Genomic DNA, 23,285 nt, shown 5'->3' on the forward strand with positions numbered 1-23,285 from the left:
TCCTGCAAAAAACACCACAGCAATAAAACTGTTTGAAAATGTATTTCTACACCCACTGTAAATGTTTCTCTCTGTGAGGTTTGGTTTGGAGTGTCTAAAATGCATCTTTACGCACAACTGCCAGCCTGCATGGAGAGCTTCTTGAGACACCAGCAGCTTCAAATACCTGTTTGCTGCTCAACACTGCCTTTTTTATAGCTGCCCTTTTAATACAATAAATTTTTTTGACAGGAACTTTCATTAATAAGCCTTTATCTGACCGAGTTCTGCTGTGCTCTAAATCACTCACAAATCTTATGATAATTTGATAATCTCCATTCAGTTTCACACAATATTGGTTGTTTTCATGCCTTTTGCACAACATTGCACCATTTCATGCTTTTCATCTTCAGAAAGATCTTTCTTCCTCCCTATATTGCATGAGAACTGTGACTTGCTTAATAATGTGGAACAACCTCTAAGTAGGGTTTCCATAGATCAGGCAAATTATTTTGTCTGAGATTGATACCAGTTATCTAAAAAGACATGGATAAATAAACAAACAAACACTTTCTTAGAAAAACTGAAATCTGAATGTTTATTGTACTGAATCTTACTGATATGTCACTTGCATAATAATTTGAAATGTAGTCTATCTATCTATCTATCTATCTATCTATCTATCTATTCTAACATATTTCATGTGTTTACACTCATTTTAGGGGTGCATCAAATTATTACACAACATGAAACAAAGATGAATATTATGTTTTTTTTGGTAGAAAGCACATATTATGACTAGAACCACCATGTCGCATCTGCTCTTGTTGTCTGCACTACTATGTAGGTGTTGATGTGCGTGGGGAAAAAACACTGTAATCCTCATCAGTGGCTGTGCATGTGCACTTTAAAGAGTTACAGGTTCACTCAAAAATGAACATTCTGTCATTAATTATGTCGTTCTACACCCGTAAGACCTTCGTTCATCTTCAGAACACAAATTAAGATATTTTTGATGAAATCTGAGAGGTATATGACTTGTCCATTGACAGCATTATAATGAACACTTTTAAGGTCCAGAAAGGTACTAAAGATATCGTTAAAACAGTCATGTGACTACAGTGGTTCAACCTTAATGTTATGAAGCGACAAGAATACTTTTTGTGTGCAAAAACAAACAAAAATAACGACTTGATTCAACAATATCTTCTCTTCCCTGTCATTATCCTTATGCAGGTGACGAAGTAAGCAACTGCACTTCCGTGTTTACGTCCAAATGCCGGCTCAGTATTGGCCAAAGCTGATCATGTGATCAGCACGACACATGCGAGTGATGCTGACGGACAATAATGAGTCGGCGTTCTGGAAGTGCTGGACGTAAACAACGTATGAGAATGACAGAAGAGAAGAGATTGTTGAATAAAGTCCTTATTTTTGTTTTGTTTTTGCACACAAAAATTATTCTCGTCTCTTCATAACATTAAGGTTGAACCACTGCAGTCACATGACTGTTTTAATGATGTCTTTAGTACCTTTCTGGACCTTGAAAGTGTTGATTATATTGATGGACGAGTCATAAACCTCTCTGATTTCATCAAAAATACCTTAATTTGTGTTCTTACGTGTGTGGAATGACATGAGGGTGAGTATAATGACTGAATTTTCATGTTTGGGTGAACTAACCCTTCAACAAAGTGAAAAGTGCTAATTGTGATTCATTATATTTAAATGAATTCTAAACCTTTCTGTCTTCTGTGCAGCTCATTTTCACCCACTAACACACCTTGTCGAAGCATACCTTTTCCATGCTGGAGTCTGATAATAATTCAGAACCTCAAACAACAGGACAACCAGAACATGAAACTTTTATGGGCATCATGAATATTTAATATTTATTGAAATGTCCCATTGCTAATGTATATACAGTGCACACTATTGAGTAAAAATGGAATTTGAAAAACATTATGTAATGCAAAACATTTTCTAAAGTACTATTGTTGTCACTATGTTGCAATTCAGCAAATGCCAAGTAAAAATAACAACTATTTCACATTTTATTCCACATTTGTGTTCATTTGTGACAATATGAGGCAAAATTCAGAATAACATGCTTCCATACTACTTCTTTCATATCTATATATGATTTTGTGGTTCACAGTAACCAGCAGAGTGTGCAAAAAGCATATTTTTTTCCATTAAAGTAATCCATGGTCACCTACTGTAGGTATTCAGGCATACACAAAATGCATAGTAGCCTATACTGTATACTGCAAAAATAAGACTATGATGATGGCCTAATACATGCAAGCCAGCTGTGTAGATGTTCTTTGGTGTGGTTTTACTTTAAATCTGTAAAATAATTTACTTAATTATTACCCACATCAATCGCTTTATTCTTCAGAATTATATACAGGTTCATTTGTGCACATTAAAGGATTAGTTCACTTTCAAATTAAAATATCATGATAATTTATTCACCCCCATGTCATCCAAGATGTCATTGTCCTTCAGTCGAAAAGAAATTAAGGTTTTTGATGAAAACATTCCAGGATTTTTTTCCATATAGTGGACTTCAATGGCCTCCAAACGATTGAAGGTCAAAATTACAGTTTCAGTGCAGCTTCAAAGAGCTTTAAACGATACCAGACGAGGAATAAGAGTCTTATCCAGCAAAACGATCGGTCATTTTCTAAAAAAAAAAAAAAAAAAGATAATATAATATACTTTTAACCATAAATGCCCATCTTGAACTAGCTCTCTTCTTCTTCTCTATTAGAATTCCGGCAGTGTAGACACTGCTAAGTGTATTACTGCCCTCCACAGGTCAAAGTTTGAACTAAATTGTCATATACAATATTCTAGTGCAAGTATATAACAATTAGTTCAAACTTTAACCTGTGGAGGGCAGTAATACACTTAGCAGTGTCTACACTGCTGGAATTCAAATAGAGAAGAAGAAGAAGAGAGCTAGTTCAAGATGAGCATTTATGGTTAAAAGTGTATAATTGTTTTTTTTTTTTAGAAAATGACCTATCGTTTCGCTAGATAAGACTCTTATTCCTCGTCTGGTATCATTTAAAGCTCTTTGAAGCTGCACTAAAACTGTAATTTTGACCTTCAACCATTTGGGCTCCATTGAATTCCACTATAAGGAGAATAATCCTGGAATGTTTTCATCAAAAACCTTAAGTTCTTTTCGACTGAAGAAAGAAAGACATGAACATCTTGAAAGATATGGGGGTGAGTAAATGATCAGGAAAATTTAATTTGAAAGTGAACTAATTCTTTAAACACACACACTTGCCCATAGAAATGTAATGACAATTTGCATGAAAAGAGTTTTACAAATAGGCAGGGAGAAGTCTTTAATTATTTTAAGTAATATTTATCTTATCCACTTCTCAGAAATCTATCCATGACTAAATAAATTGTCCGGAAAGGCGCCAAAACGACCGCATCACATCACGTGATACCTGTTACTTTTCTCAGCGCTGCTAGAATGGACCAATCACAGCGTGAGTGTCGTTAGTGATATTGTCATTTTATAAATATTTAATTAATGTATTTTTTTCAGCTATTAATCCTTATAGGTAACGATTCAAACGATTATACTCATCCACGCACAAATGTTTACAATAGTAAATAATAAAAACCTAACTGACTTTTGAATGTTACTTAGCGCCCCCTAGCGGAAGCTTATAGAAACGGTTGGAGAGACACAAACACACACTCACACTCGGCCTCTGCGGAGCGCCTGATGCTGCGGGGATTCCGCCTCTTTCTCCGCTTACAACATGGATTTCAACGTGAGGAAACTCGCTTCAGATGCTGGAATATTCTTCTCTCGGGCTGTTCAGGTAAGAAGGGCCGTTTATGGATAACTATATGAGTTTAAACGAGTGTCGGTGACAGTTGATGTGCAGCGCGTGACTCTGCGTTTACACCACAAACACGAAGCCGTTTCTCAGATATCATATAATACACTTAAATCCAATCATTGGTGTTAAACAACAGCTAAATGGTGGTATTGAAACATTTTAAGGTGTTTGTTATTATTTCGATGCGTTAATTTCCTCTCAGGAATATTACAGATTGTCGGTACTTTTGCTCCAGTTCACAGAGGAGAAACTGGGACAGGCTGAGAAGACCGAGCTGGACACTCACTTTGAGAATCTGCTGTCCAGAGCTGACTGCACCAAAAACTGGACCGAGAAGATCTACAGACAGACTGAAGTTCTGCTGCAGCCAAACCCTGGTAAGCAGGTGTTCAAACCTCAAACACTCCTACTATAAATCACGTGGTCTGGAATAAACATCTGATTAAGGCTTTGATCAAACATGCACTGCTGTGTGGGATGGTAATGACATTATTCAGTTTTTGGAGAAAATGCATGGAGCTAGCTGTCAAATAACATCTAAAAATTATGATAAATTAGTTTATGGAATAAAATGATCAATTATGGACTGGTGTAGTAGTAAATTAATAAAGAAATGCTCAGATTGTCATGTAAAGATCTTAAAATCAATGCATTTCTGAGGTTGAAACTTCCCTTCCAGTCATTTCCATCACAAAACCTATAAAATGTTTGTGTGATGGTAATAATGACGGCAGTGTTGGGAAGGCAATTCTTTACGAGTTAGATATGAATAAGTATTTTAATATGTAATATCTTAAATAAATACATAATACCCAATTAATTGAAAGTATCTTAATAAAATCTGGGAAGGGAACAAGCCCAAAATACTTACAAATCCATTACTGATTACAAATTATGTGACGGAAATTGTAGTTGGTAATCTGTTAGATTACACTTTTTAATTGTTATACAGTCGGATTACTTTTAACCAAACTTTTTTTTATCACATAAATTTGAATATGATTATTTTGTATCATATTCATATCTACAAAAAATAAAAAACTATATATATTAAAAAGCAATATAAAATATAATCAACAACATGAAGGACCTTAAGATGGGGTTTGTGAGTTTATGAAAAGCTGATAATGAATAAAAAAAATCACTTGAACACTAAAAAAAGAAATATTTTATTTGTTTACCTGCATGTTATGTGACCGTTAACCAACATCAGAGAAACAATAAATTATAATTTACTGCCGTCGTGCATATATGTAATTATTTAATCAATAAAAGTGCTTTCAAACGATTAATCGCGATTAATCGCATCCAAAATAAAAGTTTGATTACATAATATGTGTGTACTTATTATGTATATATAAATACACACACACATGCATTATATATATATGCATGTAAATATTTCTTTAAATATGTGTATTTATATATACATAATAAGTACACACATATTATGTAATCAAACTTTTATTTTGGATGCGATTTATCGCAATTAATCGTTTGAAAGCACTACTATAAAATAGTAACTATAGTCAGATTATGGGTATTTTAAAATGTAATATAATCAAATTAAAAGTACGCAATTTTTGTAATCTGATTACATAATCCAGATTACATGTAATCCGTTACTACCCTGCACTGATTATTTGTCTGTTTGTGCGGCAGGTTCTCGAATCGAAGAGTTCCTGTATGAAAAGCTTGACCGGAAGGTTCCACCGCGGGCCACTAATGGAGAGATATTAGGACAGTTCATGCTGGAGGCAGCGAAGGAGTTTGGACCAGGAACCCCGTATGGTAAATGATGTTCACCATTCATTTGTTTTTGTGGCTTCACAATGTGCATTCATGCATCCATTTTTTTTTTCTATCAATACTTATTAATTAGCAAATGTTGCATCTTTGCAATCCTCAGCGTTGGATTGTTCATGTGCAGTTTTGGCAGAAAAAGGCTGGCAAGAGTAAATGCTTGATTTATTTTGTCTGATAAGCTGAGGAGAAATCCATTGATTTGGTTCTCAAATGTTGCTCTTAATTTAATTCATTCCCTTCCAGATCAGTAACATTAATAATTCTAAAGCTGCTTTTGTAGATGTAATATGAAAACACAATAGGTTAGTGAGCGATGCGCTCTTTAAGTGGTGGAATAATTAAACTGCACAGACTGTGATGTTGAAGTTTTTAACTGTGATTGAATTGATTTCACAGTCTCTGATGGTTTTTCCCTGCAGGCTGTGTGGAAACAGCCAAACCAATAAATCTCGATGCATTTTCCTTTCTGTTCCCCGTCGCAGTGATCAATAGTGTCAGAGGTCACAGCAATCTCTGATGTCATATCCTGTCCAGCATTCTTCCACAGAGATTTTCCCTTTATAACTTTCAGTAGATATGAAGAAGCACCAAAGGTGCAATCAAAATACCATAATAATAATTTAGTGCAAAATTCATCTGTCACTATGAACAAAACCATGGTAAAAGAATTTAAAAGAAAAAATATATATCCAACTTTATATACAGGGTCATAAGTACGTCCAACTTTATTTGCATACATGCAATATACTTGCTTAAAGCAACATGTGCTGCATACTATATAGCAAATGTCAGCTGTTTGATTGTATCATTGTAAAATATAACTATTATTGCACAGCTCTAATCTGATAAATGCAACTTTACGGCATGATGTTAAGATATTATAAACACTAACATAATGATTTTCCTTAAAGCTTTTTGAAAACAATTTGTATTGTCAAAAATGCCATACAAATAAATTTGACTACATTAAATATGGATTGGTTTAGATAATATTAGTAAATATGAATAAATATATTTTAAAGGCAACCTATTATTCCCCTTTTTACAAGGTCTAAAATAAGTCTCTGTTGTCCTCAGAATGTGTCTGTGAAGTTTCAGCTCAAAATACAGATGATTTTTATAGCATGTTAAAATTCCCACTTTTTGTGGCTGAACAAAAATACGCCGTTTTTGTGTTTCCCTTTAAATGCAAATGAGCTGCTGCTCCCTGCCTGCTTTCCAGAAGAGGGCGGAGCTTCAAGAGCTCATGCAACAACAAAACGGGACAATCTCACGCACTGAAAATGTCAGAAACTGTTGGTAGCGGTGTTGAGCCTTATATGTTCGGACACTGATGCCTACAGAAATGTAAAAGTGAATTTTGCATAATATAGTAGGTCCCCTTTAAGGTTTTGTTTTGTTTACTTCCATATTCTAAATGCTGCTGCTTCTTCTAATATCTAATAGATCCATTCAGTGGAGAGGGAACTGGGCCGTTCTTGTTAGTCTGTTCTCAAACTGAAGTGCACTTAGTGGTTTTAAATGGCTCATTAATGTCCCGTGACTAACCACATGCTTTTAGGATGGGCTGTAGTGCGAGTGGAAACGCACAGCTTATCTCTGTAAGTACAGGACTAATGCTGCTGATCCAAAGTAAAGAAAATCCTGAAGTGTCTATTTGTAATATTAATGGATGAGTTTTTCTGCAACCTCTTGACTGCGTTTGCAGTAGGCCATTAATTAGGCTGCTTATGTCAAGATTTTAAAAGGTTTTTCTAATTCAATGCATTTTTAATTACAAATTATATTATCAGCATAACAGTTGAGAATGTTTCAGTATTTGGTGAGTGTCTCTTTCACTTTAATGACTGCAGCACTGGAGCTACATGAACAAAACCTGATGATCATGTTCTCTAGCAGGATTTGAGATGATCCACAGAGCATCAAGAACATCTGACCGTCTGTACAAAGAGTCACATGATCAATGCATTGACTTTTTGATTTGATTAGTTTCATGGAAAGCTTTATTTTTAGGTTGAAACAAGATTAGATGATTCGATTCAATTTCGCAGTTAAAACCACAGACTGTGCTGTAGATGTAAAGAGGCGTTCAGTGTTAATTATTGATTCAGTGGGTCGAGCAGCTGCTCTGACTAATGTGTCTTTGTGAACGTCACTCTCTCAACCAGCTGTGACATAATTCGTTTGCGTCCCAATTTTGCATCCACATCAAATCTCTCCATTGATTGCGATCAGCAGACCTCCGAAATTGCATAATAATTCCTCCTATGGATCTAAATCATTGTACTTTTCTATATTAAAGGGGTCATGAACTGCAATCACTGGTGATTTTTGGTTAGACATGTACACATAATCCGTGCATATCAAACGATCAAAGCAATAGTGACAATAGTGTTTTTGGACTTAAAAGGAAGTTTTCAGTTCTAAAACTTACAGGATATTCTTGCAGTATGATGACGTCACTGTAAAAAAAATTCCATAGTTTTTATAATTTTGAATAATTTTGTAAAAAATACAGAAAAACTGTAAACACATTTACAGAGCAAACTGTAAATTTTACAGTATAAAACTGTAATTTTAAAAAATTTGAATGTAAACCAATAAATTCAACAATGCACACTACTACTAAAATCTGTTTTGTACCTTTTAACATATACTGACAACCACCATAATAATGCAGGTGGCAAGAGAAAGCCACATGAAGAATCAGAGTGCATCACAAGTTGCTTTTCATCAAGCTGAAGTATTTGCTATTATAAAGAAGGTGCAAAGAGTCATTCACGCCAATACAAAACACCATCATGGTAACCCACAATACTTAAGTAATGCAATTAACTTTCATTAAACAACAGAAGATGTAACATAAAACCCTAATGAACATAACTGATAACAAAAAACATTTAAGAAACATGATTATTTAAACAAAATACTTTCAAATGTGGAGTGTCACACAGGGAATTGTGGGAACATCAGTTTACAGATTTTGACTGTAAATTACTCATTGATTTTGTCTTTTTTACTTATAAAAACTGTAAAATTTACAGAATTTTACTGTGAAAATTGCATGAATGTCTGGTTAGAGCTTTTATAGTTTTTCCCTGTATATAATACAGGAACTTACTGTTAACCTATTTACAATTTTTTTCCGTAGCATTTTTACAATATTTTACCGTTAAAATCAATTTTTTACAGTGCTTATATAGCGCTTTTCACAATACAGATTGTTTCAAAGCAGCTTCACAGTGATAATAGAAAATTAATGGACAGAGATTGTTTTGGAGCTAATGTAGGTTTTTGATTGAATCACTTCCGTTGTAAAAATAGTTAATTATTAACTTAGGGGCCGCTTAAATGACACCTTTCCTACTGAAAACCGAAGACCTTTAATGCGTTCTTGCCGTTCATTTACGCATTTAGTCTATAGGTTTGCATGTTTGAATGTGTGTGTGCACAGACGCTTGGTCTTTTTTACAAAGTGACATTGCCAAATTACCTGTCTGGTCCGCATAATACAGAAAAATTAGTTGTGTCTGTGGATCTATGCGAACTGGAATAATTTTGATAAGGTTTTAACTATACATAGGGAAAGGAAAGGGAAGGAGGCCTTCACAGGGGATAGTTTAGTTCACACATGACAATTATTTATTTATTTGTGTGGGAAATTGTTTGGGGTGGGAATGGAGTAAATAGGGCTGCACGCAGCACGATTAGTCGCAGTTAACCCGAAATCGCACTTAAACTGGTTGGATTAGTGCGATTATGAAATCACAAGGCTGCGATTAATTTTTTCTTTTTTATGCACAGCTTGCCAATGAAGCACAGCTCTGTAATGAGTAGTAAATGCTGCTCCATCTGAAAACACTGCGAGTTCGAGTCGCTTAAACATGCATTTGAAAAAACAACACGCGTCAAACATCTTTCCGAACATGAACCTCTTGTCCAGCAAAAGACATTTAATAACATGTTTTTACTCCAAACTCACTTCAGTGTTTGAAAACATCCTTCTGTAAGATCATGTTGCTTCTTACACAGAACAAGGCATAAAAGAATAATATTTCATAGTATTCTATACAGTGATAAAGGCTATGTTTATTAGCATTGCATTATAAATATACTTTATTATCATGAAAATACCCAAGAAGAACTCAGATAAACCATATATTTGTGTGTTTATTAGTCATGTTTAATCAAAGCGTTTCAGTCTTCTGTTTATTGAGCTACAGCAATAATATGCCCATAGGCATTTCCTGGAACTACATTTCTCTCTGGGGCATATTTGGAGTTTCTGCAGGAGAGCGCCCTCTGGCTTTCAGATGGAGCAGCATTTCACTTCGTACTTCACTGACAAGCTTGCTCATAAAAAAAATAAAATAATCACAGCCAATTGCCAAATCATGTGCAGCTTATTTTCAATTAATCGTGCAGCCCTAGAAGTCATTCTTCTCAGTCCAGCGCAGAATCTGCCCACGCTGTGACTCATCTGTGCTTTGGTTGTGTAGGAAGCACCCTGATCAAAGTGGGCGACTGCCAGAGGAGACTGGGTGGCGCTGAGAGAGAGTTTCTGCAGACGTCTTCCATCAGCTTCCTCACACCCCTGCGCAACTTTCTGGAGGGAGACTGGAGGACCATTTCTGTGAGTTTGACTAATGGATTTCAGTGCTTCCCACAGGTTTGAAATGTACTTGCGGTGGTAGCCGGGCGAAAAATCCTCCTATTACCCACGGCACAAAAATGTGACAAACAAATAATGTGTGATTTTTAACAGTATTTTTATTTATTGAAATTCATTTTAATGACATAGCATATTACATTTAATTACATACTAATATCATGCATTATTATGCATTGTAAATTATGCAAAATTCCAGCATTTAAATGGTTCACCTTTTCCTATGTTCTCCTTGCAGTCATATAGTGTCTCTCTCAGTGAATGGGACACAGATTTTACTAGTAAAATGTATAAAGTGAATAATATATGTGTCAAATAATGTTCATAGTCTTTTCTTCCTGTGGGAGAGACTACAATAATTTACTATGAATTAAATGGAAATCAAATTAAATACAATTTATTGTGTAACCAAAATACCAATAACAGACCTGCCAACATGTACGCATTTTGCGTACCAGGTACGCATTTTGACCTCAAAGTACGCTGGTACGATTTGTCACTCTATACTACGCAAAAACCCGGTGAGTCCTCTGTGCACGCGTAGTGCTCAAATCCAGCAAAAGAAAGAGTTTGACCAATCATATCGCTGGGTTCATTTCCCCAAATAGCAAGCGGGGATGATTGACCTATCAATAAAAAGAGACTGCAAATCGACAGCAACACAAAATCCCGCGCGATCCTCCTTCCACTCCTGCTGTCTCAGTGACTGAATTCTCAAGCGAGGACAGTACAGCAGTCACGGTACTTCTGACTCCTTGAGGTAAACGGGTATAACATGCTCAAGTAATGTTGAACAACAAATCTAAATAAAATTGAAATCGCTATATGGCTTAGTGATTATGAAAGTGCTGTGATGTGTGACTGACTGACAAGCGCGAGTCTGGAGAAACAGGCGTTTATTTATTTATTCTCTTGATACGTATAGCCTACATGTGTTGCGTTATTGTGTTAATACTAACTAAAGTACCTAATTATGTTACATAGTTTACTTATTTTGTAAGAAAACTAGCACATTAGTTACTTATGCATTTAAAAGCACCGTTGTCTCAGTGCTGCGTGAGCTCTCTCTCTCTCATACACACAAACGCGCGCGAGCACAGAGAGGGAAGATCATTGTAAAATGAAAATTGACGTGTTTGGTTTAAAATTTGTTCTTGCTTGTTATTTTTTTGTCAGAAAACATTTTTAATTATCCACCCGTGTTTTTAAGTTTCGGTAAATGACGGACTCTTTAGTTAACACAACCCCTCGTTATATAACTAACTTCTTGATATTCTTGAATTCTCAATTCGTTTTGCACTTATGGGTACTGTCTATTCACTGTTTTCTATAAATATGCTGTATTTGAACAAGACAAACATTCGCTGATTAAAGGTTAGCCAATACAAACATGTTACAAATAGATACCTTTTTTTCTGTGGGATTTAGTATATCCAATATTATTCCAATATCCAAATATTTTAGCATATTTGGATATTGGAATAATAAATTAAGTATTTTAAATGAATCACATATAAACTCAATGTTTACTCTTTTCTAAGGGTTTCTTAATTTTAGACTAGTTTTCATTACAAAACCTGTGTAAAAGACTCAACTGTCAGGTTAGTTGTATGTAAATATAACCTACTTGAAATTGCAAACACAATTTTTTAGTCCATATTAAATATGTGAATGTGATTCACTTGTGGTTGTCAGTTTGTATAAGCACACATTATGCAATGCAATATTAATCATGAATAAAAAAAATGCTTTTGAGCAGGTGTAGTGAAAATATAAAATAACAGTCAAAATTAGATTAACGAAGATGGGTGTGTGTTTGTGCTTTGTGTATTGTATTCTCAAAAATGTAAAAAAATATATGACCCCCCCCCCCCCCCCCCAAAAAAAACCCCGTGTCCTGTCCCATCACACTGGTACTCGAAAAATTTTTCCAAGGTTGGCAGGTCTGCAATAATGCCCAAAAGAAAAAGAAAAAACTTAGCGTATGACTTTTAATTATAAACAAGCCTGAAATACACAGGTACTCTTATTTTGAAATGTCTGTACTATTGCAGGCTGATCCTTCAGATTCTTACAATCGTCTAAAACATTTTATATAAAGGCCATAAAGTAGACTTTGTAATAATTCATCAACTTTAGTTCATTAGCAATCGCTTGGCATAAATCTGCGCTTTTCATTGATTGACAATCACTTTGAAGCAGTCTGAAGCGCTGTTGCGCGAGCTTGTAGAACACGCAACAGCGCCCCCTTGTGACTTTGTAAAATGCAGCGCCTGTAGGAATGTCAGCGGGAGTAAACAGTTCTGACGCACACGTAATGAGCAGGTATGAAACGACTAGTTTATTGATCGCGGATGGTTTCATTATCTTGCGCGGATATAAAAGTATAAGAGGATAAAAATAATAAAAGCAAAAATGTGTCTCCAAATATACTTGGGCGGCACGCCCAAGTAAAGTCTATGTGTGGGAAACACTGGATTTGAAAGATGGTATCTCAGTTAGTTTGCACGATTCTGATGCTTTGACAAATGTTCTTCTCCTCACAGAAAGAGCGGCGGCTCCTGGAGAACCGGCGCTTGGATCTCGACGCCTGTAAAGCTCGACTCAAGAAGGCCAAAGCAGCAGAGGCCAAAGCGGCGGTGAGACTCCTCTAATGCATTATTTACACTGTTCTCTACTCATTTTCCTCTCTTTTCTCTAGGGATGGGAATCATGGGGGATTTAGCATTTCCGATTCTGGTTCATTAAAATTGTATTATTGAACTGAATTGAATCTGCAATTAACTGAACTGAGCTGAATCATAATGGGCATCCTGAGGTAGAAACAATAAAGCAAATGGAAAATAATTAGCGTAGCTGCTGTTCATAACAATTCAAGCAAAAGATAATCATGTTCATTTCATCTGATATAACTGGAGTACAAGGTTATGAGATGTACTATTATGTAAATGCTTGACTATAAGAGATGCGATCAAGATTTCAACTGCAAGAGAGTGTCTGAGTCCTGAACATTATCAGGAAGGTTATTCCAGAGTTTAGGAGCCAAATGTGAAAACGCTCTGCCTCCTTTTGTAGACTTGGATATCCTAGGTACAGAATAACCAGAAGTCCAGAGTTTTGTGATCTTAAAGAGCGTGATGGATTGTAGGGCAATAGAAGATCAGTTAAATACACAGGAGCTAAACCATTTAGGGCCTTATAGGTCAGTAGCAATACTTTATAATTGAAACAGAACTTAATAGTTAGCCAGTGTAGAGATGATAAAATTGTGATCATATATGATCATATTTTCTTGACTTAGTAAGAGCTGCTGCACTTTAGACTAATTGTAGCTTGTTTATTGAGGATGCAGGACAACCAGCTAGTAATTCATTACAGTAATCTAGTCTAGACGTGATGAATGCATGAACTAACCTTTCTGCATCAGAAACAGATAACATATTCTGTAGCTTAGAGATGTTTCTGAGGTGGAAGAAGGCTGTTTTTGTAACATGAAATATGATTTTCGAAAGACAAGTTGCTGTCTAATATAACACCCAGGTCTTTAACTGTAGAGGATAAAGTCACAGTTTTGGTTCAAAGAGTAATACCTCAGTCTTATCTGAATTTAATAGAAGATCATACAGTATTTTACATCTTTAACACACTCTGTTAATTTAGAGGTTAATCCTAAGGGATTAATCTCTAAATTAATCTCTTAGGATTAACTCCTAACAGGTTAATCCTAACTCTTGGATAATTTAGAGATTACATCTGGTCATGATGAAATGTATAACTGAGTATCATTCGCATAGCAGTGGAAACTAATTCCATGTTTTCTAATAATATTAATGACACTATTATCTTGCTACAACTGCTTTAAAGTGAAATTTTAATTTGAAGTTTGCATCATTAAAGGGTTAGTTCACCCAAAAATGAAAATAATGTCATTAATTACTCACCCTCATGTTGTTCCACACACGTAAGACCTTCGTTCATCTTCGGAACACAAATTAAGATATTTTTGATGAAATGAGCCAGCAAGATAATTAACACTTTCAGATGCCCAAAAAACTACTAAAGACATATTTAACACTCTGAGGTCTGAAAACGCGCCGGCGCGTTTTGCAGGTTTTTTTCACATTGCAGCAAAACAGACTTAAAATACTCCGTCATTTTTTGTCATAGAGACATAAGTAATATATCAATTGAAACTATAGAATATCTTCTTTTATTTGTATACACTCAGAGTAAAAACAAAATGTTGTGCTTTTTGTAAAATAAAGAAAACTAACATAATGCGTGATTTCTCCTCTCCCTCTGAACGAAGTCCAATCTGATAGTTCTTAGAAAATGAACTGTAACTTAGTGAATACTAATCACAGAAAAATTAAACTTGTGTCTAAAAAAACGTTAAGATGTCAGGTTTTAAATCATGTAAGTCATATCGAAAACAAACCTTCTGTATTTATGTAATCTGTATGAAAAGAGAGCCATGTCAGAAGTCCGTGATTCAGCTCATTATCCGCTAATGCGGCCACGCCCACAGAGGGAGCGCTATTCAGACGCAAATTCAGAGGCAACACATGCATTCATCGTCTCAATCGTGTATTTATTGTCTTGAAAAGTGTTTATCTGGATGTAAAAGTCATGGTTAGGGAGCTCTAGAAGACATGCAGTTAGTTCCTGTTTTCTTTTCTTCTATAGATGAATTTTAGATGAGTTTTTGTTTCTTTAGCGCCCTCCGGCTGCAGTATGAATTGGAAACTCCATTCATGGAATAGCCTCTTCTTCTTTTAGATGAATTTGTGGACTAAAAATGCACAGAGAGCGCCCTCCGACTTCAAGGATGAATTGAAAACACCAGCGCTCATAGTAATGACAATGAATATTAAATAAATATAACTCCTCTGTATAGAAAATTGACATAAGCATATGAGAATCCAATATTTCTCCAAATGTGCATGCTTTTAAACTAAAAGCCTATATTCAGACTCTTTGCAGACTCTTTGCATCACAGAAATACATTATATTTTAAAGTATAATATAAAACCATTACTTTATATTGTAATAATATTTTTCTGTATGTTTCATATATCATGATGAGCTTGAGACATCACAGAAGGTTTTTTTCACAGCCTACCTGACTGAAATGCCTCATTAATATGCAAGTCATTTCAGCTCATTACTATCCAATTCTTTTGTCATCTCAGGTGAGAATGGCCCATTATTCGGTGGTGATTCACGCCTCCACGCATACTGTGTTTCTTGGCAAAAAGTGTCTTACAAAAACTAAATCAATATATTGTTTTATATGAAGGAGTAGGCAGCATAATTTTTACATAATTTTGAAGCAAAAACTCTAGTTTACAACCTCCAATACCCTAAAGTATTGTAAACACAGATTTACTATACTTTTTTTGGCCTTATTTCAGTGACTTAAGTTTTTTGTTTTTTCAATAACCACGCATAAATGTTATTCCTTCAAAAACACAAACATGTACATACATGTTCCTCACATATTATTGTAGCCTAGTTTGTGCTGAATACAGTGTAATGACACTTTTTCCATTAATATGTTTATGAACAACTGAAAAAAGCACAAATGTCAGGGCATGTCAAAACTTCTCCAAGCCCCAAATCAGCCTCAGACTCCAGAGGGTTAAAACAGTTCATTTGACTACAGTTGTTCAACTTTAATGTTATGAAGCGATGAGAATACTTTTTGTGCACCAAAAAAAACTAAATAACTTTATTCCACAATATCTAGTGATGGACGATTTCAAAACACTGCTTCATGAAGCTTTATGAATCTTTTGTTTCAAATCAGTGTTTCGGAGCATGTATCAAACTGCCAGTGTCACGTTATTTCAGTAAACGAGGCTTGGTTACTTAATAAGTGTTTCGAAATTTCAGTGGTTCACGACTGGGGGGCGTGACTTTGACAGTTTGATACACGCTCCGAACCACTGATTCGAAACAAAAGATTCGTGTTTTGAAATCGGCCATCACTAAATATTGTGGAATAAAGTTATTTTGTTTTTTTTTGGCACAAAAAGTATTCTCGTCGCTTCATAACATTTAAGGTTGAACCACTGTAATAACATGACCTGTCTTAGTAGCTTTCTGGGCATCTGAAAGTGTTAATTATCTTGCTGTCAATGCAGGCCTCACTGAGCCATCGGATTTTATCAAAAACATCTTAATTTGTGTTCTAAAGATGAACAAAGGTCTTACAAATGTAGGACATGAGGGTGAGTAATTAATGATGTTATTTACATTTTTGGGTGAACTAACCCTTTAATGATTCTGGTTCCTTAACGGTTCCTTTACTGATTTAAAAGGTGCCATTGAATGGAAAATTGAATTTACCTCGGCATAGTTGAATAACAAGAGTTCAGTACATGGAAACGACATGCAGTGAGTCTCAAACACCGTTGTTTCCTCCTTCTTATATAAATCTCAGCGAAAAATGGCAGATGGAGCAATAATAACTGACATGATCCATGATATCATGATATTTTTAGTGATATTTGTAAACTGTCTTTCTAAATGTTTCGTTAGCATGTTAGTACTAATGTACTGTTAAATGTGGTTAAAGTTACCATCGTTTCTTACTGTATTCACGGAGACAAGACTGTCGTTATTTTCATTTTTAAACACTTGCAGTCTGTATAATTCATAAACACAACTTCATTCTTTATAAATCTCTCCAACAGTGTAGCATTAGCCGTTAGCCACAGAGCATAGCCTCAAACTCATTCAGAATCAAATGTAAACATCCAAATAAATACTATACTCACAGGAATCGATGCATGCATGCAGCATGCATGACGAACACTTTGTAAAGATCCATTTTGAGGGTTATATTAGCTGTGTGAACTGTGTTCAAGGCAAGCTTGAGCTCTGGGGGCGGGGGAGCACGAGAATTAAAGGGGCCGCAACCTGAATCAGTGCATAGTTAATGATGCCCCCAAATAGGCAGTTAAAAAAATGTATTAAAAAAAAATCTATGGGGTATTTTGAGCTGAAACTTCACAGACACATTCAGGGGACACCTTAGACTTATATTACATCTTGTAAAAAAACGTTCGATGGCACCTTTAAGGAAGAAATAATGGACAATGATTGGAAAACAAGTTTTACTGGATTTACTGACCTTAATTTTTGTCAAATGATGAAATCAACAGAACAGTCATGCCAAATCAGAAATAAACAGTATGATTCTTGAGGAAAAATTCTTGGTTGTTTGGAAAACTCACCTCTCTCGTGTAACTAGTTCTTAATAAGAACCAGTTCTCGATTCCCATCCCTCTCATTCTCCTTCCTTAATGCTGTGATGACATAACGTGATATGGGTCTCTTCCTCGTGTTTGTTGTGAAATGTGAATATTGAGTGATTTCTCCCGTTTACGCTACGAGCACTAACTGTGTGTCTCTGCTTTAACCTTCACAGTGTGAGGGAGAAGTGAGTATCACAGTGAATTTCCTCATTATGCTTTTTTCTGCCTTTTTTACATGTTTTTGAATGGCAGTGACATAAAGACACTGCAGGAACTGCATAATATATAATATGATGGAATTACATGTATATGAGTAAACATTAAAAATCCAAATTTCCAAAATGCACTGAAGCAAGTTTAATTTTTGCAATAATTACAGTGATCATTTGTTCCATCATGTCATCATATATACCCACTCTAATTGTTTTGGGATTTATTAATGCAACAAAATTTCAGTTCACTTATTTCTTCATTTCACCATTCAGCAAGATCAAAGATCAGATGCTTTTATTCTCATATTTATTTTTAAAGATCTTTGAATCTGTCTGTTGTTCTGATGCATGGCATTTAGAAGCTTCTCGCAATGACCAGCAGCTCTCATCCCATAGTTCAATGGTGCCAGTCAGTCTCTTACCTAAAATATCTGCTGCATTATGTGTTTGTTGATTGTGTTTTGGCATGTGGTGTGTATCAAAGTGTGTTCCTGTCTGTTTCAGGCTGCTCCAGACTTTCAAGAGACCAGGCCGCGTAATTATGTGCTGTCTGCCAGTGCATCTGCGGTAAGAACATCTTGTGGTCTTCACTGTCCGAGATGTCCACCTCCACACACATATATACATGCACATACTCTATTACATTTCCAGTATTAATATTCATGAGAGACACAATCTGTCATTCATTATCCTGACATGCTGTTGTCAAAGGCACTAATTCTGTACATCTTAGAGTTTGTGATTATTTTACCATGACACAAATCTGAATTGTTCTTCCTTGTTTACAGTAACCACTATAACCAAACTAATCTCATATTCGAATGCACTCTTATTGAACAGTTTTATTACACATTTATAGTGTGGTCAGCATTCTGAATTATATTATCTGCGTTTTTCTCTCTCCTCTGATCAGCTCTGGAATGAGGAGCTTGATAAAGTAAGTGTGACATCACCACATATATATTGATGTTTATTAATATATATTCTGTCATAATGGTTTCTGGTTTGGTTGTCATTAATTCATCAGGTCATCACAGATCACTTTGTACACGCTTCTTATGTGTTAAGGGAATTAAGTTGGTTTGAAATTAGATTTGACTGAATCTCATGATAAAACGTCGGGTCATATTTCAGAATAATAAATTAAATATTGTGCATAAAATATTTGATACATAATAATTTTTTTGTACAAAGTTATAATAGTGATGAATTGAGATAATTTTCATAACTATGCCAAAAAACAATTGGTTTCAGCAATGAGAATCATTTTTTGTGCTTTTTTAGACTAAATTCAGAGGAAATTGAGAAAATAAAAGTTTAATAATAAAATAATGTAATATATTTATTTTACAGATGCACCAATAGCCGATACTGATAACGATACGATGATAATTTCATTATAATTAATAATTAATCAATATATTATTAATTATTATATTTTGAAAGAAATGCTAATTGAAAACTTTGTTCTCCATTTCATCAACTTGTTTCAGAGTAACTGGTATCAGTTATAAACATAAATGCATTGCTCAAATTAATATTAACACACATTAACTAAATTCTGAAGATTAAATTAATATTTGTTTTTACTCTCTGAATGTTATTGATTCATATTATTACTATTAATATTGAACCTTAAACTGGTTTCTAAGCATTTCACAAAGCCCAAATGCAATGCATTTTCCTGCCCTCTTTTGATTGACAGAATATATCGGCCTTGACTATGGGCTGTTTTTAAACTATCAGCTTTTATTTTTTGAAAATTAGCTTTTTTCTGCTGATTATTGGCAGATATATCGTGCATCTCTAATATTAATATATATATATATATATATATATATATATATATATATATATATATATATGAATAAATTATATATTAAATATTATTTCCTTATTTTTTTCCATTTGACTGTGGATTGAAATATGAACTTGAGATTCATTTTTATGTTTTCATTAGATCAGAGTTTAAATGCAAATGTTGCTTATGCAATGTCTCTCTCGTGCAGGCGGAGCATGAATTGCGTGTCGCTCAGACAGAGTTTGACAGACAGGCTGAGGTCACCAGACTGCTCTTGGAGGGCATCAGCAGCACACACGTGAGTCGTGTTTACACACTGCATGCTGCATTAACATGCTGGACACACACATAGATTCCACACAATTCTGGAATCATATACGTAAGGTCACGAAACGGATACTTTTTATAAAATTAAAAGTTTGATTCCACTTATTGATTACTGTGTGTACATTTTAATGTGATTTTAAACCATTCAATATAGTCATTCAAGAAACTCTTTCGTGTCTTATTGCACTTGAACAGACAAATACACACAAAATTGTCAACATATAAGCATAGTCAGTTTTGTCTTAAATGAACGTAAACAGTTGAGAAAGAAAATGTGTATCAGTATATTGGATCCGTGCAGCTCTTAAAGTAACAGCAGCCTAATAAACCTGCTGCCATCTGTGTCATTAATGTTAATCAAAGAACAAAGAAAAAGAGAAAATCACTCTCTGATCTTGACTGAATAACATTTGTAACTTTAATAAGTCTATATATTGTTTATAAAGTGAAGACTATGCAGTGTTATTTTACATTTGATTTCAAGTTCTGTACTTGAATACTAGACCTACTTGAAAAACTTGCATTTTTGTTCAGTTGTATTTATTTTGGTCTATTGCTACTTTGTGTTCTTATTTTATTACTGACTGTTTACTTGTCTTTAATCATGTTTAAATTTTTATTAGTAGTTTTTGCTGTGGTATTTTTTTTGTTAAAACTATAGACAAAGTTTCTAATGTAAGTGTTTTTATTCAGCTGCAACAAAATGTTTTGCAAAAAGACAGAATAAATAAGCAAAAAATACTTAATTTTTTTTCTTTACCTTTTTGAAAACAAAACTGGGAATCAAAAAGAATCAGAATTGCTGAAATCCTACACACACCTGATCAGAAGTGTTTGTTTGAATAGTTTAACGTCAAATAAACAAGCCACTTTTAGTGGACTGCCAGGATTGGCTTGAAGGCTTAAAAGTATACACACTTTGAAACTCAAAGAATATCAAAACATCACTCAGTAATGGTTAAATAATAGTTCAAAGACTCTGACAACAAGCTTAAATATCTATTATCCTTATGCAAACAAATGAAGTGCAGTCTGTGTTTGCACAGCATGTTGAGGGTTTTAAAAGAGGTATAATGATGTCTTTTGTGTCTGCGCAGGTGAATCATCTGCGCTGCCTTTGTGAGTTTGTGGAAGCGCAGACAGTGTATTACAACCAGTGCCACAAATACATGCAGGAGCTGCAGAGAGAGCTGGGCAGGTGGGCATACGTCATATTTAACGCTGTTTAGCATGCACAAAATCCGATTTGGGTCATTGAACAATTTTCCAAAATGAAACTCAACAGTCCTAAAAAATATAACAGTAAATGGTAACACTTTACAATAAGGTCTCATTTGTTAAGACTTTTTAATGCATTAGCAATACATAACAACCAATTCAACGCTAGATTTGCACAAAAGATGAACATGACGGCACATGCTAGTGGATGAGTTGAATCAACTCCACAGCAACTACATAAATTTATCCACTAACCATTCAGAAACGTCCAGTTTCATTCTAAAAGTTGTAACTTCTTCCTGAGTCTCCATCAGTGTCGACTCCGGTTTGAACAATGTAAGGCTGAACACTGTCGTCATTTTGGCTGCGTGAGATTCTCCAGCTTTGTTGTTGTTGAGCTGTTAAAGCTCCGCCCTCTTCTGGAAAGGGGCCGGGAGCAGCAGCTCATTTGCATTTAAAGGGACACACAAAAACGGTGTGTTTTTGCTCACACCCAAATAGGGGCAAATTTGACAAGCTATAATAAATGATCTGTGGGGTATTTTGAGCTGAAACTTCACAGACACATTCTGGGGACACCAGAGACTTAGATTACATCTTGTGAAAAGGGGCATAATAGTTCCCCTTTAATATGTGTTTTATAAGTACTTTTAAACAGCCAATATCTTAGTAATATGCATGCTAATGCACAACTAGTTAATAGTGAGAAATGGGCCCTAAACTAAAGTGCTCTAAAGACTTCTATAAGAGGAAAACTACAGTGGAAATTACAACTTGGTATACTTTCATTATTTGATTTGTAGATAATGACATTATTCTATCTAAACAACTGTTTTACTTTACCCACCCATCTGCTCGCAGTTCCAGTGGAGACATGTGAGTTTTGATTTTGTCGTCTTGTTAGTGGACACACAAGTCAGCAGAGCATCTCATCCATTAATCCTCTCTCTTTCAGAAGATGCCCCGACTCATTGGAGGTGAATTCCCACGCCGTCGGCAGCCCCACAGACCCGTCCGCCTTCCTGCCACTTAATTCTCCATCTCCAGACACAGACGCTCTTCAGATTGAAGAAGTGCAGCCGCCCGCCAGCGGCACACGCAAGGCCAAAGTCCTGTATGCCTACGACGCTGGAGATTCCAGTGAGCTCTCGCTGCTGGCTGATGAGGTGAGCAGATGTTTGCTGGAAGATAAAAAATATCACCACATAATATTGTAGCCCCAAAATGATTTCACACTGAATATTCTGTTTCTCTTAGAAATGTCACAATACAGAAATTATATGAATTGTGAATGTTGTAATGATTTAAGGCATTATAGTTTATATTGAAATGGTCAAGTGCATTGAATGTATTAATATAGCACTTTTCACAATACACATTGTTTCAAAGCAATTTTACAGACGATATATATCTGCTATACATCCAATTTTTAGAAAGTAATTTTATTCTTATTGAATTTTCAAATATATTCACAATAATTTTGCTTGTGACAAAATTTAACATCATGAATATAGTGAAAAACAGACTATTGTTGAATATTAGAATTTTCACTATATCGCTCAGCCCTTCTGTTTAGTTAAAAAGCATTAAGACTCTAAACTGATTAAATATGTTTCTCCGTCCTCTGATTGGACGATCAGCTCATCACAGTGTACACAGTGCCTGGAATGGACTCTGATTGGCTGATCGGAGAGAGAGGAAACCAGAAGGGGAAGGTGCCTGTTACATATCTGGAGCTGTTGAGCTAAAGAGGCGAGAAACAAACACACACTCTTCCACGTACTGACACACAGTTTCCAGCTTTAACACCCAAACAGAATCATGGACTCTTATGAGAACAACCCATTTAGTGAAAAGCAAACTGTTGTGTGTTTACATGCATGTCAGGGGGCTTCGTTTCTGTTTGACTTCAATATTTAAGATTCACAATGTCTTTGAGAGTTTTGACATGATTTCGGAGAAGCTCATGAATATTGACAGACATTGAGTGGGAATCAGGTCATCACAGTAATATTAAAATCCGTATTTATTTAGTATTTTTTAATATTGAACATCAAACCCTTATTGAATTATTAAATTATGTTAATACCCAATAATTCATAGAACATATAATTCTTTAAATTTCAGACTAAC

The 23,285-nt window shown here is 35.0% G+C and overlaps 1 protein-coding gene across 4 annotated transcripts; it reads left to right on the forward strand.

Moving 5' to 3' along the window:
* Nucleotides 1-3,672: 3,672 nt before the first annotated feature.
* sh3glb2a (SH3-domain GRB2-like endophilin B2a) lies at nt 3,673-23,213 on the forward strand. 4 transcript variants are annotated; one of them, XM_048210186.1, is made up of 13 exons: nt 3,673-3,836; nt 4,093-4,234; nt 5,520-5,648; nt 10,163-10,296; nt 12,879-12,971; nt 17,768-17,779; nt 18,311-18,373; nt 18,720-18,743; nt 19,816-19,905; nt 21,032-21,132; nt 22,014-22,028; nt 22,108-22,318; nt 22,793-23,213. In XM_048210186.1, the coding sequence occupies exons 1-13, from the start codon at nt 3,774-3,776 to the stop codon at nt 22,898-22,900; spliced, it is 1,185 nt and encodes a 394-aa protein (XP_048066143.1). In that variant the 5' UTR covers nt 3,673-3,773; the 3' UTR covers nt 22,901-23,213. The 4 variants fall into 4 exon arrangements, with proteins under 4 accessions (XP_048066143.1, XP_048066144.1, XP_048066145.1 ...); XM_048210187.1 differs by lacking the exon at nt 17,768-17,779 and having other exon boundaries at nt 3,674-3,836; XM_048210188.1 differs by lacking the exon at nt 22,014-22,028 and having other exon boundaries at nt 3,675-3,836.
* The last annotated feature ends 72 nt before the right edge of the window (nt 23,214-23,285 follow it).

The sequence above is a fragment of the Megalobrama amblycephala genome, linkage group LG12 (assembly GCF_018812025.1).
Source record: "Megalobrama amblycephala isolate DHTTF-2021 linkage group LG12, ASM1881202v1, whole genome shotgun sequence".
Lineage (NCBI taxonomy): Eukaryota > Metazoa > Chordata > Actinopteri > Cypriniformes > Xenocyprididae > Megalobrama > Megalobrama amblycephala.